The following is a 15,243-nucleotide window of genomic DNA, read 5'->3' on the forward strand; positions in this document are numbered from 1 at the left end:
AATATTTTAAAGTATTAGTCCACAATGAATGACATAATTTAGTTATTTATTTTGCTTACATTTGACCATACAACCTATAATGATGGACAGACATTAATCCCACAATACAGGCATACATAACTACATAACTTATATTTTTGTAGCAGATACTGAGACAAAAAAAATAAAAGAGAATTACAATAGTCCCATCTAAAGAGTACTGAGGATCAAACAAGTTCTTAACGTGGCTCCGAATGAAAGAAACTACAAACATATTTGATACGTATCGGCAGTAGATATGCAACCGTACGTACCATATGTTAATGACATGTTCATGTACTGTAAGAGCATGGCATCTAGGTCATGATATAATTGTGCGAATTTAAGTTTGATGTTGTTAATATTTATTGTTTGGGGTAAGGGATGGGAATGAGACATTGGTTGCGTGGTGAACGGCATAAAGTCATACATCAGCAGCTTGTTCTATGTCATCCATTACTTCGCATCGGAAATACATCTATCTGCTCCTTGGATGTTACCATCAACTTCATCTGGATGGCTAATGTGCGCCTATTTGGTGTCATCAGCGAACAATTGGTGAGACACTGGACGATAATCTATGACACGAGAGTACAGAACAAGGTGGATGGGAAAATGTGGGACACCAAACATAGTTTAACTGAGCAATAATGCTTTTTACTTACATACATAATTAATATCCTCTTGACTGAGTAGGACACGGATGAGTGTAAGGCAAATGCCAAATACATGCTGGAGACAGTATAGTATTATATCATAGTCTATTTTGTCACATGCAGGAAACGAGACAAGGAAGGTGATTAATTTGATATGTCCGCTATCCAAAGAAGACAAGTTATTAACTAGTTTCAGAAGGGATGTTCGGTATTGTGGTTTATGGCAATATGTAGCTTGTAAATCGTCATAAAGACTGCTTAAATTCACATGTGATACAAGTTGGGACAGAACAATTTTTTCAAAGATATTTTACATGATGGCTTTTGGTGTGTTCTTCATGACTGTACCTAAAAATCCGTAGAGACATGGACAAATGTTATTAATGGTTTTGTCAATTTTGATATAACGTTGTTGCGGTTATAAAGCAATTGAAGTTGTGTAGTAAAGCGGATTTCTAATGGTTTACTTGTTGTCACATTTGAAATTTGCACACCTGTCCGGAAGTTCAACAGGAGAGAAGGTCGTTGGAAATAGTGTGAATTTTTTCCTTGACACAAGTTTGTTATCAATGAGCTCTTAATACCTGTCACTTTTAGTGTCTTAGTTTGATGTTGCAGCATGAACTAAGGCTGCCATATTCTTCTTAGTGGATTCAACGGTTCGTTTAAAACATTCTCATGCATTACTGACAGTTTGTAAGACTACAAAAGATCGAGAACACTTCTTCATTGATACTCTGCACTTGTTCGCTGGGACATGTTTGTCAAGCAGTGAAGCCAACCACGTATTAAATCAAATTATTATACTGTAGGATAAGTTGATAGGTTTGCTTGGATGTCATGCATAATATATATTGTGCTGAATGCACCTAACAATTGTGGACCTGTGGAATATTTGCCTGATTATTTTACACCATATTGACTGAACATATCTTTCATACTTGAGAGGCAATCAATACTCTGCACCATTTGCACACAAATACACTCAAAACAATGATCAAATATTGCTACAATATTGAAGCAAGGACATCAGACCTTAACCTACAAAGTGTTTAATATTTCAGTTATCAATCTAAAATTGCAGAAAATTCACAGAGAATTGCCATAACCTTGCCTGACAAGAGTACATCTGCCAAAGAATGAATTATCAAGTTGGTGATCACACAACCTCATAATCTGATTCTAATCTCCACTACTTTGTGCACAAGTATGATAAAGCAACACAATGGTTTGCATGCATCCAGTTGCTGATATATTCCACCACAACCCCTCAATCCTTTATTTTACTTGATAGACATCAACTCAAAACGTGTAACACTGATAATGATGGTCTTCATTTCCACAAATGTGATACCTTTGTTTCAACATGCATATACAGGTTAGACAAAAGTTAAACGTAAACTTTCTTACCTTCCTGACATGGTTTCGTCGCTTTCAGCACGGGCAATAACAGGGTTGATGAAGGGGTGGAGAATCCTTCCATTATGAATTTCCTGAATAAATATAAACACCATCCCAATCATAACAATCTCAACTTTAAATTGTAATTATCTTTGCCTTATCATTTTATATCCATAGATATTTTCTACTGTTACATGCCGGAAAAAAAAAAAAAACACCACTGTTATTGTCAGTGTAATTTAAAAGCAAAATGCCAAACTAGGCTTACAATTATCACCTTCATCACCCTGATATACGACAATGGCTAAACACCCAACCTGATCATTGAAAGCAATGACATGCTTTTTAACCACAGTTGGATATTATCAATACAAAGTGATGCTGTTTGGTATGAAAACGTATCTAGCAGTGTTTGATGAACATTATAACATCTGGTTTAGATATTTGTGATACGTACATCGATGACATTATACCATACAGTGATACCTGGAAAGAACATTTTGAAACCATTCGGAAATTATGTTATCAATTCAGTTTTGCAGATTTGACAATTAAGTCCAGTAAAGGTGAGTTTTCCTATCCTTGTGTTACATTTTAGGACACATTGTGAGACATGGTCAAGTAAAAACTGAAGTTAAGGTCACGTTTATCTCTGAATTCACAGGGAATAAAAAGAGGCTGATTCGATGTTGAGTGTCTGAAAATTGTCGAAAATTGTGCACAATATTTTCATTAATTAACAAACCTTTAAAACTGTTCTAAGTAAGAAATCCAAGTTAAAATGTTCTGAAAAATATCTAAGGAGTTTGTTTTATAAATTCAAGGCCACAACAATAGATGCACTAGCTTTTTCTCGTCCAGAGCTTCATATGAATATCATATGAATATTTTACTATTATTAGAAGAAAACTTTATTTTACAAAATCTTTATATTTCCTTATGAGAAGTTATAGTGTGTGATTGCCATTGTAATTGGGAGTCGATATCTGGGCCTGCCTAATACCATTTTTTTAAAAATGTGTCTACTTGGTTCTGTGTTCAGGACCCTGTTTTTCACCTCTGCAATTCCACTGTCTACCAAACTATGAGATGTTTGTATGATGATAATTTATTAATTTTTAGCTTATGCAGAATTCGATGATTTTGAATTATTTTAGGTACGTACTGCCAGTTTTGCAATGCCGTTTGTCTGTTAATGAACATTAAGGAATGAATGGTGGTGTTGTCAAATAATGTAATGTCAAATTATCAGGCTTAGTCAGTGCCAAACACTTGGATAGGGGTGTTGTACATGTACCTTGAAATTAGGAGGCAGAATTAATCATTATTGATCTTACTTGCTGTCTTCATGGGGCTTTTTGAAGTATCACTGAGCATGAGCAAAACTATTCCTATTGGTTGGCATTGGCAGCAGAATTCAAATAGCCAACCGAATTAGATAATCTAACGTAACATTGCATGATCATATAGGGTACCATGTGATCAGTCACATCTCTGGTTTTTCCAAGATATAGACAATGAATGTATATTTTGACTTCTCTGACTTTTCAAACATATAGACAATGGATATGGAGTCTCTGGGCATTATATTAGCCTGTGATTCACGAAATATAGTCAGTTCATTTATTCATGGAATGTAGCATCAACAATAATAATAATAATCAACTGGTTCCACTGGTCAACAGTGAAATCATTACTGACTTGAAAAGGCCCTAATCTGTAGTATTTTGGTGTGCCGAACACGAATATAACCGTGAAAAATTTGTATTGGCTCTCGTTTTGAAGATATTCATATACCTCATTTTCTATGTTTCACTGTGTAAATTTCTCCAGTAGGACTGCAGCAACATCCGGAATAATGATGTAACATTGCATAATACCATCATGCTCACATCATCCACAGTTGATTGCATCATTTTCTGATGCAATGCAATACTAATGCCATGCGGCTGCTGAAGTAAGTTGACGTCAGCAGTGTACTATACATGTGTAGGCCTATTATACTAATGCCAGGCGGCTGCTGAAGCTGACGTAAGCAGTGTACTATATAAAGCCCAATCAGATAGGTTCAGCATTTAAAATATTTTAGACGTTGTGAGAGACAGTTCAAGCTACTGTTACATAAAACTTATTATTTTATCCATTTACGTACAATAAAGAACAGTAATGCCTCGAAAGTGTGTTAATACCGCGGACAATTTTTGCTATATTTGTGGGGAAGTGACATTTGCCAACCAGAAGAAAAGTATCAATTCTCAAGTGAAGAAGGCATATCATCTTTACTTCGGATGCAAGGTTGGTGACCAAGACAAGCCTTGGGCTCCGCATATATGCTGTGCTACATGTACAACACAGCTTTCACAGTGGTTGAATTGCAAAAGGTCATCAATGCCGTTTGCAGTCCCAATGGTGTGGAGAGAGCCAAGCAACCACCTAAATGACTGTTACTTCTGCTTGGTTCCTCCACTTTCCGGCGGAATAACGAAGCGAAAGAAGTCGAGAATAGTCTACCCAAACATTCCGTCTGCATTGAGACCAGTTCCACATGGTGAGGGACTTCCTATTCCAGAACCTCCAGCAGAATATTCTCTTGATTCATCTGACGAAGACAAAGGTGAGTCGACCTGTTCTTCTCCTGGTCCATCAGCATGCAGTGATCCAGATTTTCACTGTGGTGCATCATCAACCCCACACAGAATAACACAGGAAGAACTAAATGACCTGATTCGTGATTTGGACTTATCAAAGAACAAGGCAGAATTGCTAGGATCAAGACTCCAACAATGGAATCTTCTAGAAGAAGATGTCACAATTACTGCATATCGAAAGCGCCACCAGCAATTGGAGCCTTTCTTCAGAAAGGAAAGTAATCTGATATTCTGTTCCGATATTGAGGGCCTCATGAATGCTTTAAAAATCACTCATGACCCACAAGAATGGAGACTATTTGTGGACTCTTCGAAACTGAGTCTCAAGGCTGTGCTTTTGCACAATGGAAACATTCTTCCATCTATTCCAGTAGCGTATGCTGTCCACATGAAAGAGACATACGATAACTTAAGGCAGCTACTGAATTCCATTGAGTATAACAAGTACAGCTGGCACCTCTGTGGTGATTTGAAGGTAGTTGCCCTTTTAATGGGACTGCAGCAAGGATATACAAAATACATGTGTTTCTTATGCGAGTGGGATAGCCGAGCAAGGGAAATGCACTACATGAGGAAGGAATGGACTCACAGGCAGAATGTAGCCATTGGAGAGAAGAATATCCAACACCCAGCTCTGGTTGAGGCTCAGAAAATCTTGCTACCACCCCTTCACATCAAACTAGGTTTGATGAAGAACTTCGTGAAAGCCATTGACCGGACTTTGCCAGCATTCCGATACCTGCATGAAAAATTCCCTCGACTCAGCGAAGCAAAGATTAAAGAGGGAGTTTTTGTGGGTCCTCAGATTCGAGAGCTTTTCAAAGATGACCGGTTCAACAACTTGCTGGAAGGTGACGCGAAACAAGCATGGAATGCTTTTCGCCTAGTTTCTACAAACTTCCTCGGAAATGTTAGGGCAGAAAACTATAAGGAACTAGTAGAAGACATGTTGATGAAGTATAAGAAACTTGGCTGCAATATGTCTCTAAAGATTCACTTCCTTCATTCCCATTTGGATTTCTTTCCTAGCAACTGTGGTATTGTTAGTGATGAACACGGCGAACGTTTTCATCAAGATATCGCAACAATGGAACAAAGATACCAGGGAAAATGGTCCACTACAATGCTGGCTGACTACTGCTGGACACTCCTCAGAGATGCTCCCGAACAGCTGTACAAGAGACAGGCGAAGAAATCTAAGATGTAGTCAATGACTTGATTTTTTATAGGTAGGCTATTACAGTTGACCTTTTACTATTGGAATGCATTTCGTTATGTAAACATTAATTTCTTGCAGATTACAAAAAAACTAGAGCCAATTTTGCAATTTGACTGTCATATTCGTGTTCAGCACATAAAAATTGATAAGAATTGACTAATTTTATTTCAGTAACATGACTTTTGTAAAAATTTGTTGTCCAGTGTTCTCGGAACATTTTGCCCATGCACAACCGGAAGTGCCTGCAACACATACAAACATTTTGAGAGTGATCCAACTGTCGAGGGCGATGGTGGTGTTGCAAAATACTATTTGCTATGTTTTCTGAAAGTGTTTCGCTCTTTGAATGATCCTACGAATATTGGCATGAAGGTAGCACGGGCCAATCCGTTACGCTATTCATTTGGGCATGCATAACCATTGTCACCGGATGCCCCCGTCATGGACAACAATGCAGCGTTAGGGAAAGACAACTTCCACCCCTTCAGTGACGGTCATAATATATGAGGTGGAATCCTTGCCATTCATGGAGACAGAGCATTAGAATCCTCACCAACAAATTCAAGAAGGTGCACGGATTCCTCCAGCTCTCACCTAATGCAGAAAAAATCCCATAACATGTACCGAAACCAACGATATTAACGAATGGGAGTAATATAATTGTCCAATGTAGAACTGCTCTTTCTCCATGTTCCATGGTAGCGTACAGGCACAGTTGGAAACACTACATCACTTTTTTTCAATCATTTAAAACAATCCACAGCACTATCCTTTTATTTCAAGTACCAATGTGGCATTTTGATTTCAAATCTTTTAGAAAAAACACTCTGAGGCATTTACCATATCTACATATGTATCAGCTATTGGCTATGTACAGAAGACAAACAGCAACCCTGATCCAATCAATTCCTTTCTTATTCAAAAACCTGCACACCTTATAAGCATTTGATGCAGACTACCATTGATACATGTATTCTACATAAATTCTTTCTAGTCCTGCCTAGATTCACTCATAATGCTTTATGTGTGACTCTATTTAAGTTCATGTTTCTCCTTGGATTTCATGCATTCTTGAGGTATGGGGAAATGACATAACCTAGTTGCAGTAACCAAAGCTTCAGTTATTTCAGGTTCAGATCAGTGAAGTTGGTTTAGTTGTCGAGTTTCCACATTACAAACACTCCATGCGTACCCCTTTTGCCTAAGTGTCATGCCACACAAAGTACAATACCAGTGCCCTGTCCATGAACTGCGTCACTATTTATAACTACTGGGTTGGCATTTGGGACCACACTTCCTTACCTCTTGTGGATGTGTGCCCAAAACTAGGCAGGATTTCAACCAAGCCTTGTACACATCGCTCGTGCTATACAGTTTCAATCCTCAATTATTTAAACCTCACACTTTTAGGAATTGGGCAGCATCAGGGTACTAAGCATCATCTATCAGACAGTATTATTCGGATATTGGGTACGTGTCAGACATATCCATTTGAGAAATATATCCAACTGAATCAGCCAGAGCGATACGATTTCCAGTGTGTAATGTTGTCCTGACTTCTAGTCGTTTGGCACATCACCATAGCATTTCATATTGACTGGTTCTGTTTTTCATTTTATTTTCTTTCAAGTATTGTGCGTGCAAATACTAATACAAATGTCCACATTTGTTTTCAGGTCGTGGGGTAAATAATCCTTTATTTGTGAATTCCATCGGCTGTCTTTATAGCAGAGAATTTTTTCTGTCGTACTTGATGCTCCTTCTGGCACTCATAGGATATGATGGGCAAAAACTTTTCTGATCATTCGTTTCTATGTATCGTTCTTTGTTTTTCTATAAGGCTCTGATGAACTAAATATTGTTCGTTCCCATTGTAATATCTGTTTCTGTGGAATTACATTGTGTTGTGTTCAGTATAACTTGAGAAGGATTATTTATTCAAATTGTTCATTGGAGTTACAAAGTGTTTTTTGGTATTTTGTACTGAAACACTGTTAGGGATTATTACGAATTCATTCAAACACATTCTGGATTATACTATTATGATATGTCAAGGTTGTTGGTGTGTCAAATTATTCTTGACTAATGGTATATCAGCACATTCAAAACTCTTGAAATTCATTTGGAATAAAAGGTATTTTTGGATTTGTGATACAACATTTAGGATTTGGGGTGGGAATTTAATTCCCAATGCAGAATATTCGCCTTCAATTTTCATTTTATAACCTTGAGAATTAAACACTTGCTGATTTTTCTAAACATGATGGGTTTGCTTGCGCAGTGTAAGACCATACATCCATCCATACATACATACACACACGTATAAGACTGTAGCGCTGAAACCGTCTTTAGAACTTACATACACACACACACACACACACACACAAACACTCATATACACATATACATACATACAAACATACATACATACACACACACATACATGCATACATACATGCATACATACATACATACATACATACATACATACATACATACATACATACATACAAATATACATACATACATGCATACATGCATACATACATACATACATACATACATACATACATACATACATACATACCATACATGCATGCATGCATGCATGCATGCATACATACCTACATACATACATACAAATATACATACATACATGCATACATACATACATACATGATTCCCTTACTCCCTGCTTCACCTTTGGAATCCGAGGTGTTGTAGGGTAGGTGTATGCGTTCAGGTTAGGAGTTTGGCATTCGACCTTGAAGCTAACTGATCCACCAATGGTCGATCTCATTTGGGTACAGATCTGAATGAAAACTGGGGGATGTAGAGACCATTCTTTCTGTCCTAGTTTATTGTTAAGTGATGTAGAGTCGGCCAGTACATAGAGCCGTCCAGATATAGCAAATGTGTATGTGGATTTGTTGATGACATCATCACTTCAGATAGTCCCACATCTGACGCAAAGATTTGGGCAGAATAAAAACTCCCTTGTCATGTAAATATTCTTTCCAACGGTGAAAGGCCTTTCGTATTGGCTATCCTCTTCATTGTTATGAAGATGTTCTTCCTGGGGACAACGTGTACCGCTGGCTTCCCAAATGAAGTTTGTAGGTGGGCATGCCCGGGGGTATTCGGCGTGGGAGAAAATAAACAACGTTCCATCTGTTGGAAGATAGCCACTGCAAAACAAAAGTCCAAGAAAAAGTCATGGCAAGGAACATGCTCCCTAACTGCTAAGTGGCATTCAAAGGCCACCTGAATCCATACGTACTGAGTGTGGTTGTGTCATCCCCAAAGTGTCGATGTCACTATCAACTGCTGGGGTTACCGCATGAATGGCTCAAGAGGGGCAATATTAGACCTTCCGATAATGAAGGTGGGTCTGATTGTCTGCAACTCTCCCAGACAGTGGAAGTAAATTAAGTCTGACTCTTCCATTTGGTCGTAAGATCAAAGATGTGGTTGCTCTGGTCCAAGTTGTTGATAGAGTGAGAGTTGGAGGACTAAATTCCGGGGGCTGAAAACATCCTCAACAGAGGAAAGGATGGCTAAATCTTCCCGTGCCCTCGCAAAGAGCAAAATATACTACATCACTGGAGAACAAACAACAGCATCATAGTTGCATAAGGTGAGGCTAAGGTCCCCTGTAATATCTGAGACATAGCTGGCAAAGAATGACCAGGTCTGTCACTCACTAAACTCGTAGAATACCCCGAAGAAGCCGTGGCTTCAATACATTGGCCGATTATAGTCTATTCTCATGTCTGAGTGTAGATAAATTGCGATGCGGCATTTGCTGAAGCGTGATGAACTATTCGTGGAATCGTTACAAATGAGTGTCTCGAGTTGGTAGGAGGGTTAGACTGATCCCTGTACATGTCTGCAAAAAACGGGTTCCACATACTTGGAGCCGGGCTGTTATTGGTTGAGTCTGTAATAATGATGTTTGGCGCTTCATGGTCCCGAGTATAAGGCCTAGGCTTGTCGCAACAGAAATAGGCCATCCATGTGAGGAGGATATGTTTAGGACCATCAGTTGAAATAGATTATGGTATATATGATCCATATAACCTGACCATCTGTATGCTGAATGAGAGGGAACTTAGCAATTTGTTAGCTTTGTCCCTCGTTGTTCTGCAAGAGGAATCAAGTCTGACTCCAAGGACGCAAAGTAGAGGGGATTCAGAAAAAGCTGAAGCCTATGGTGGTGACGTTGGTGCCAGAGTTGTTTCAGATCGTCCAGTGCGTCGTAGCTGAAGGGTAAGAATAATCATCTCCCTTTCCCCATAAAGTTCACACTGAGAAAAAGTCAACATGCAGACTGGTGATATGCTCATACTGAGCTGTATGTTTTTCGCGTTTGTTTCTCCATAGTTTTAATTTGTAAGACAACATAGCGCAAAACGTATAAGACTGTAGCGCTGAAACCGTCTTTAGAACGCAATGTCTGTGCATAGCAAAAACATTACAGGGTGACCCAGAAATTGATAACAGTCTAATAAAGCAAGGATGCATACATGTAAAATATATAGACAATGGCACTCTTATAAGTATTTGGACCCTCAAATTCACCGGCACAAAGCTATACAAAATGATAGTTACCTGGAAAAGTGATAGCAGACAGTCTCAATTTCCATGCTACCTCTAGGGATGGTCATGTATGACCTGTACATATAGAATTATCGAAAACTGGCGTTCCAAGCATAAAGATAGCGCGATAAACGAAACTTGCCGGTATATACCAGAAGAAGCAGACTTTTACATATATAAGGTGTTTCTTAAGAGCATAAATTCAGAAGCAACTGAATATACCATGTATACAGCGCTGACCTATAGTTTTCCAATCAAAGCGAAAGAATTACAGAAATGTACATGAGTGTCTACATTACAGCCAAAATTAACCTTCACATAAAAGCAAACTGAGGCACCGTTAAAGACATACAAATTAGGTGCAACAATATCCGTTATGAGGCAATATTTGAAGGGAAAAAATGTAGTGGAATATATTCCATGTAGCGTGTGGTTTTTGCAATGTCTCTCGTGACGAAAGCATGCTTCTTGATACGAGTGAAATCAGTAACTGAAACATGATTAGACTTTGCCGCCAAGTCTTACACCTGAAAAGAGATCACTCTGCACGACTGCTGCATAGGTCGGCAGATATCCCATAGCTCCCGTTAGCTAAAGGCAGTATATGCGAGAACTGGATTTGCGAGGTAGTAGTAGTTCTCTTAAGGTATTTGGAATGGGTAATATATCTAAAGAAGATTAATCGTTTCTATAATTTGTCTAGTCTAATCAGTCCTTTAATTGTGTTCAGTTATAATTTAAGAACTTTTATACAGTTACACTATTCAAGGGAATTACAAGTCGCTCACTGATCTTTTGAACTGAAACAGTATTTTGGGATTTGTAATAATTCATTCAATGACAATCAGGATTATATCATTGTGATACATCAAAACTGTTGACACAATAGCACATTCAAGGATATATGCACATCAGCACAATTAAGATTAAAGTTCATCTGTAACACCACTAGAATTCATTTGTTACACTCTAAACCTTTTGGACTATTTGGACTTAATTCATAAAACTGCAAGTTCCTTTAAGTTTTCAATTTTGTTTTAAAGGGAAATGTATTATTTGTTAAATTTTACAAAACATTTTGTTACTTAGTTGGAGGCCACAGAATCATAACTGTATGATTATTATACCTTAATATAAGAAGTATTGGTTATATTGTATGTGTATTATTTTAGTTTTCCACTATTATATTATTATTATTAGTAGTAGTATTAGTATTATCAATTATATTGTTATTAGTATCATTAGTATTAGTAGCATTATCACTAGTATGATTAAATTATTGTTATCATTTTTCCTATTGCTATTATTATTACTTTTTATCCGCATCATCACTGGACAAAGCATCCAAACAATGAAGACATTTTACTATCTGCCTTGATGATTCATGTCCTAATAAATATTATCACTTTTTAAATGATTTTCCTTCAAAAATCGATATGTTATAGTCATATTTTGTATCTTTTATATATTTTGTGCCAGCAAATACACTTTCGAAGTCGATATATGTTGCATCAGTCCTTGCTTACTGTTAAAGAACATGCACGTGCTACTTTTTCCACGTTCTTTGTATAAAAAATGAATTAAAGCTGTGTTTATTGTGTTAATTTTGTTGTAAACATACGACATCCTGTGTATCGTGTACATGTGTCGCAGTTGGAGATTCAAATCCAAATGAACATATATTATACATTTATTACTGCAGTGGGCAAACTTTACATTTATTCATGCTATCTTGCCTTGGAAAATCTGAATGATGGTTCATACGGTGCTTCAAAAATGAATCGATCTCGACAGTACATCTCCATATATTGACTGCCATGTAATTTGAATTTACATGTTCTCAGTTTAAATTGTGCGATAACGATTATTTTTAAATACCTGTTTTGACTTACAGCTCTTAATGTAGAGGACGTGAAATATAGAAAATATTTTAAAAGTACATTTTGATTTCTGAAGATCTATGTGTAAACAAACCACTCCAAAATAAATGATTTATAGAAATGTAGATGTATATTATATATATGTGTTGGAATATATACAGAATGTGTGTTTGTGTTTGTGTGTGTGTGGTTGTGTGTGTGTGGGTGTATGGGTGTGGGTGGGTGGGTTGGTGTTTGTGTGAGGGTGGATGTGGGGGTGGATGTTTGGACATGTGTGGGTTTGTGTGTGTGTGCATTGTTAGTTTATGACCAAAATTATCAATATATATGTCTTTGGGATAAAGGCTTCATTTCCTAAACATATCCGTCTAATAAATATGTCAAACTAAAACAAATCCTAATTGACCAATATAGACAAGCTATGAACCCGATATGAATGACAAAATGAATTAGAATTAGTGTTTGTGATTTAGAATGTTAACGTAGCTTTAACAAGTTTCAAGTCATATCGCTACAATGTCTGCGGTGTGGCAGTTTGAAGTGATGTCTAGCACTGGGGCATCATGCCGCAAACAGGTAGCATGATGTCCCACTCAGTCACATAATTCTGACACCAGACCGACCGGTTATAACACTAACTCTTAATGCTGAGCGCCTAGCGATGCAGGTGTTAGTACCGTTTTTAGAAGTATTTGGTATAACTCGGCCGTAGTTTTGAACCCACGACCTCCCGCATCCGGGGTGGATGCTCTAGCCACTAGTGCCACCGGAGCGGTCGAATTGAGATTAGAAAATTATCTAGTAATCTTGCCAAGAAAGTTGCATCAGGTACTTAGAAAGTTACGAACAGAAAGTAAGTTCGAATAACAATGGATATTGTAAAACGAAAACATCGATATCACAAGAAATTTGTAATTTTGTGATGTACAATGCAAATGTCACAACAATCAATACGTGTATGCAAAATAATAATTTAACAAAACGTAAAGCACTTACATGTTTGAAAAATGTTGACTAAATAATATATATATATATATATATATATATATATATATATATATATATATATATATATATATATATATATATATATACATATATATATGTATATATATATAGAGAGAGAGAGAGAGAGAGATTTTCTAAAAAATATTAGTAATTTTAAATCCTGTTTTACAGCTCAATAACTACATGTACCTATTTGTAGTGAAAGTATTATAAGTTACAGATCTTTATCAAAGCAATGCTTTATTCCTTACTGTGCCTTCTTTCTTTAATGTTTCATGTCTTGGCCACTTTAAAAAAATAAGAAAACAAAAGGCAATACCAAAATAATGGTATACTTTGCATGCTGTACACAAACTATTTGGTTTAAACTTATTAAATCTCTTGCATATTTTTCTCTTATGATATGCTGTATAATCTGTATGGAATGCAATAATACCCTGTCATAGGACTTCTTAAAGCATTCGGCTGTGACCTGGATTTGTTTGATCACAAACTTGCATGTTTCTTCCTTGGGCATCTTTGCTGAAAACAAAGAAGATAAGCAGAGTTGTACAAACGGTAAACATAAGGTGATCTCAGGATGGTTTACGTCATCAAGGCAACACAAGTGTGTTGCTTGGTTAAGCCTGTCCAGTAGATAGCGAGTTGTTATGTACAACTCTCAGTTTGACAGGATGTATCAAACCGACATTAATTTTTGGATAACACTTCAACAGGCTTAACCGTATGGCCATGAGCAGTATATTCATAGGGCTTCGGTAAATTTAGTGGAGCTCAATCTCATAAAATTCGATATACGTTCTTGGGATTTGTTAATGCAAACATCAAAAGGTAATCTGCACTGTCATGAACTAAATACAAAATAATCTTTCTCATAAAGTATGTGTCCTAGCAACTAAATTATTTTTGTTTAACTTATCTACTGTATAATACTGAAAAGAACATCCGTCAACCTCAGAACAGGACAAGAATTCTTAGCTAGTGGCAGTATGACACCCTGACAACTGGTACTGACGTGTGTATTTAGCCTAATTTAGCTGTAATGATCAAAGCTTGGAGAAGATAACCGCTTTGCAATTCGTTGTTCTGTACAGTAATGCAAGGAAATAAATATATGTTATCATAACACAGCTTTGAGGTAGGGCTATTCCCATAACACAGCATTGAGGTTGGGCTAATACCATAACACAGTTTTGAGGTAGGGCTAATACCATAACACAGTTATGAGGTAGGGCTATTACCATAACACAGTTTTGAGGTAGGGCTATTACGTTAACAGTTTTGAGGTAGAGCTAATACCATAACACAGCGGCTGAATACAACAGTTTTTACATCGTACTGTATTTAATAGATTTTAAATTTATGATTATGCTTATTTTTAGTTTTTGTTTTCAGGTGGGACAACCTTAGTTATAATAAAAAAGATTGCATTGTGCCTTAATAAAATACACTGCATGTACATTTTAACAGTCACTTTGTTTCTTTTTGCAACGTTCACCCAACCTTGATTTCTGAATTATTATAAAATATTATCATGAGCCTAATCATATATAAAATCGACAATCAAACGATTTTTACCCATACATCTAATATAGAGTATTACATTTAATAATGTATAGTTTGTTACAAAGTGTACCAAGAATGGATGACACTGAATATAGAAAGAAGTATGTCAAGCAAATAGAACAGAATATAATTTGCAGGTTTCACATAAGAAACTATTTAAACTTAAAAAAAAACATGTTATGCGTATAAATATTAATAAGTGTCTAAGTAGCTCGCAATACCAACTGTTTGTATTTCCTACATATACA

General features: G+C 36.7%; 1 protein-coding gene across 7 annotated transcripts in view; it reads right to left on the reverse strand.

The window, feature by feature from the left end:
* The window catches only part of LOC149789932 (uncharacterized), a 475,016-nt gene that overhangs the window by 74,674 nt on the left and 385,099 nt on the right, over window positions 1–15,243 (reverse strand). For all 7 annotated transcript variants that reach the window (XM_089972003.1, XM_089972000.1, XM_089971998.1 and 4 more), the window contains 2 exons: window positions 13,866–13,951; window positions 2,085–2,167 (listed from right to left, as the gene is read on the reverse strand). In XM_089972003.1, the coding sequence (XP_089828129.1) occupies window positions 2,085–2,167; window positions 13,866–13,951 (169 nt within the window). The remainder of the gene's footprint in view (window positions 1–2,084; window positions 2,168–13,865; window positions 13,952–15,243) is intronic.

The sequence above is a fragment of the Sinohyriopsis cumingii genome, chromosome 10 (genome assembly GCF_028554795.1).
Source record: "Sinohyriopsis cumingii isolate HCF-2022 chromosome 10, ASM2855479v2, whole genome shotgun sequence".
Classification (NCBI taxonomy): domain Eukaryota; kingdom Metazoa; phylum Mollusca; class Bivalvia; order Unionida; family Unionidae; genus Sinohyriopsis; species Sinohyriopsis cumingii.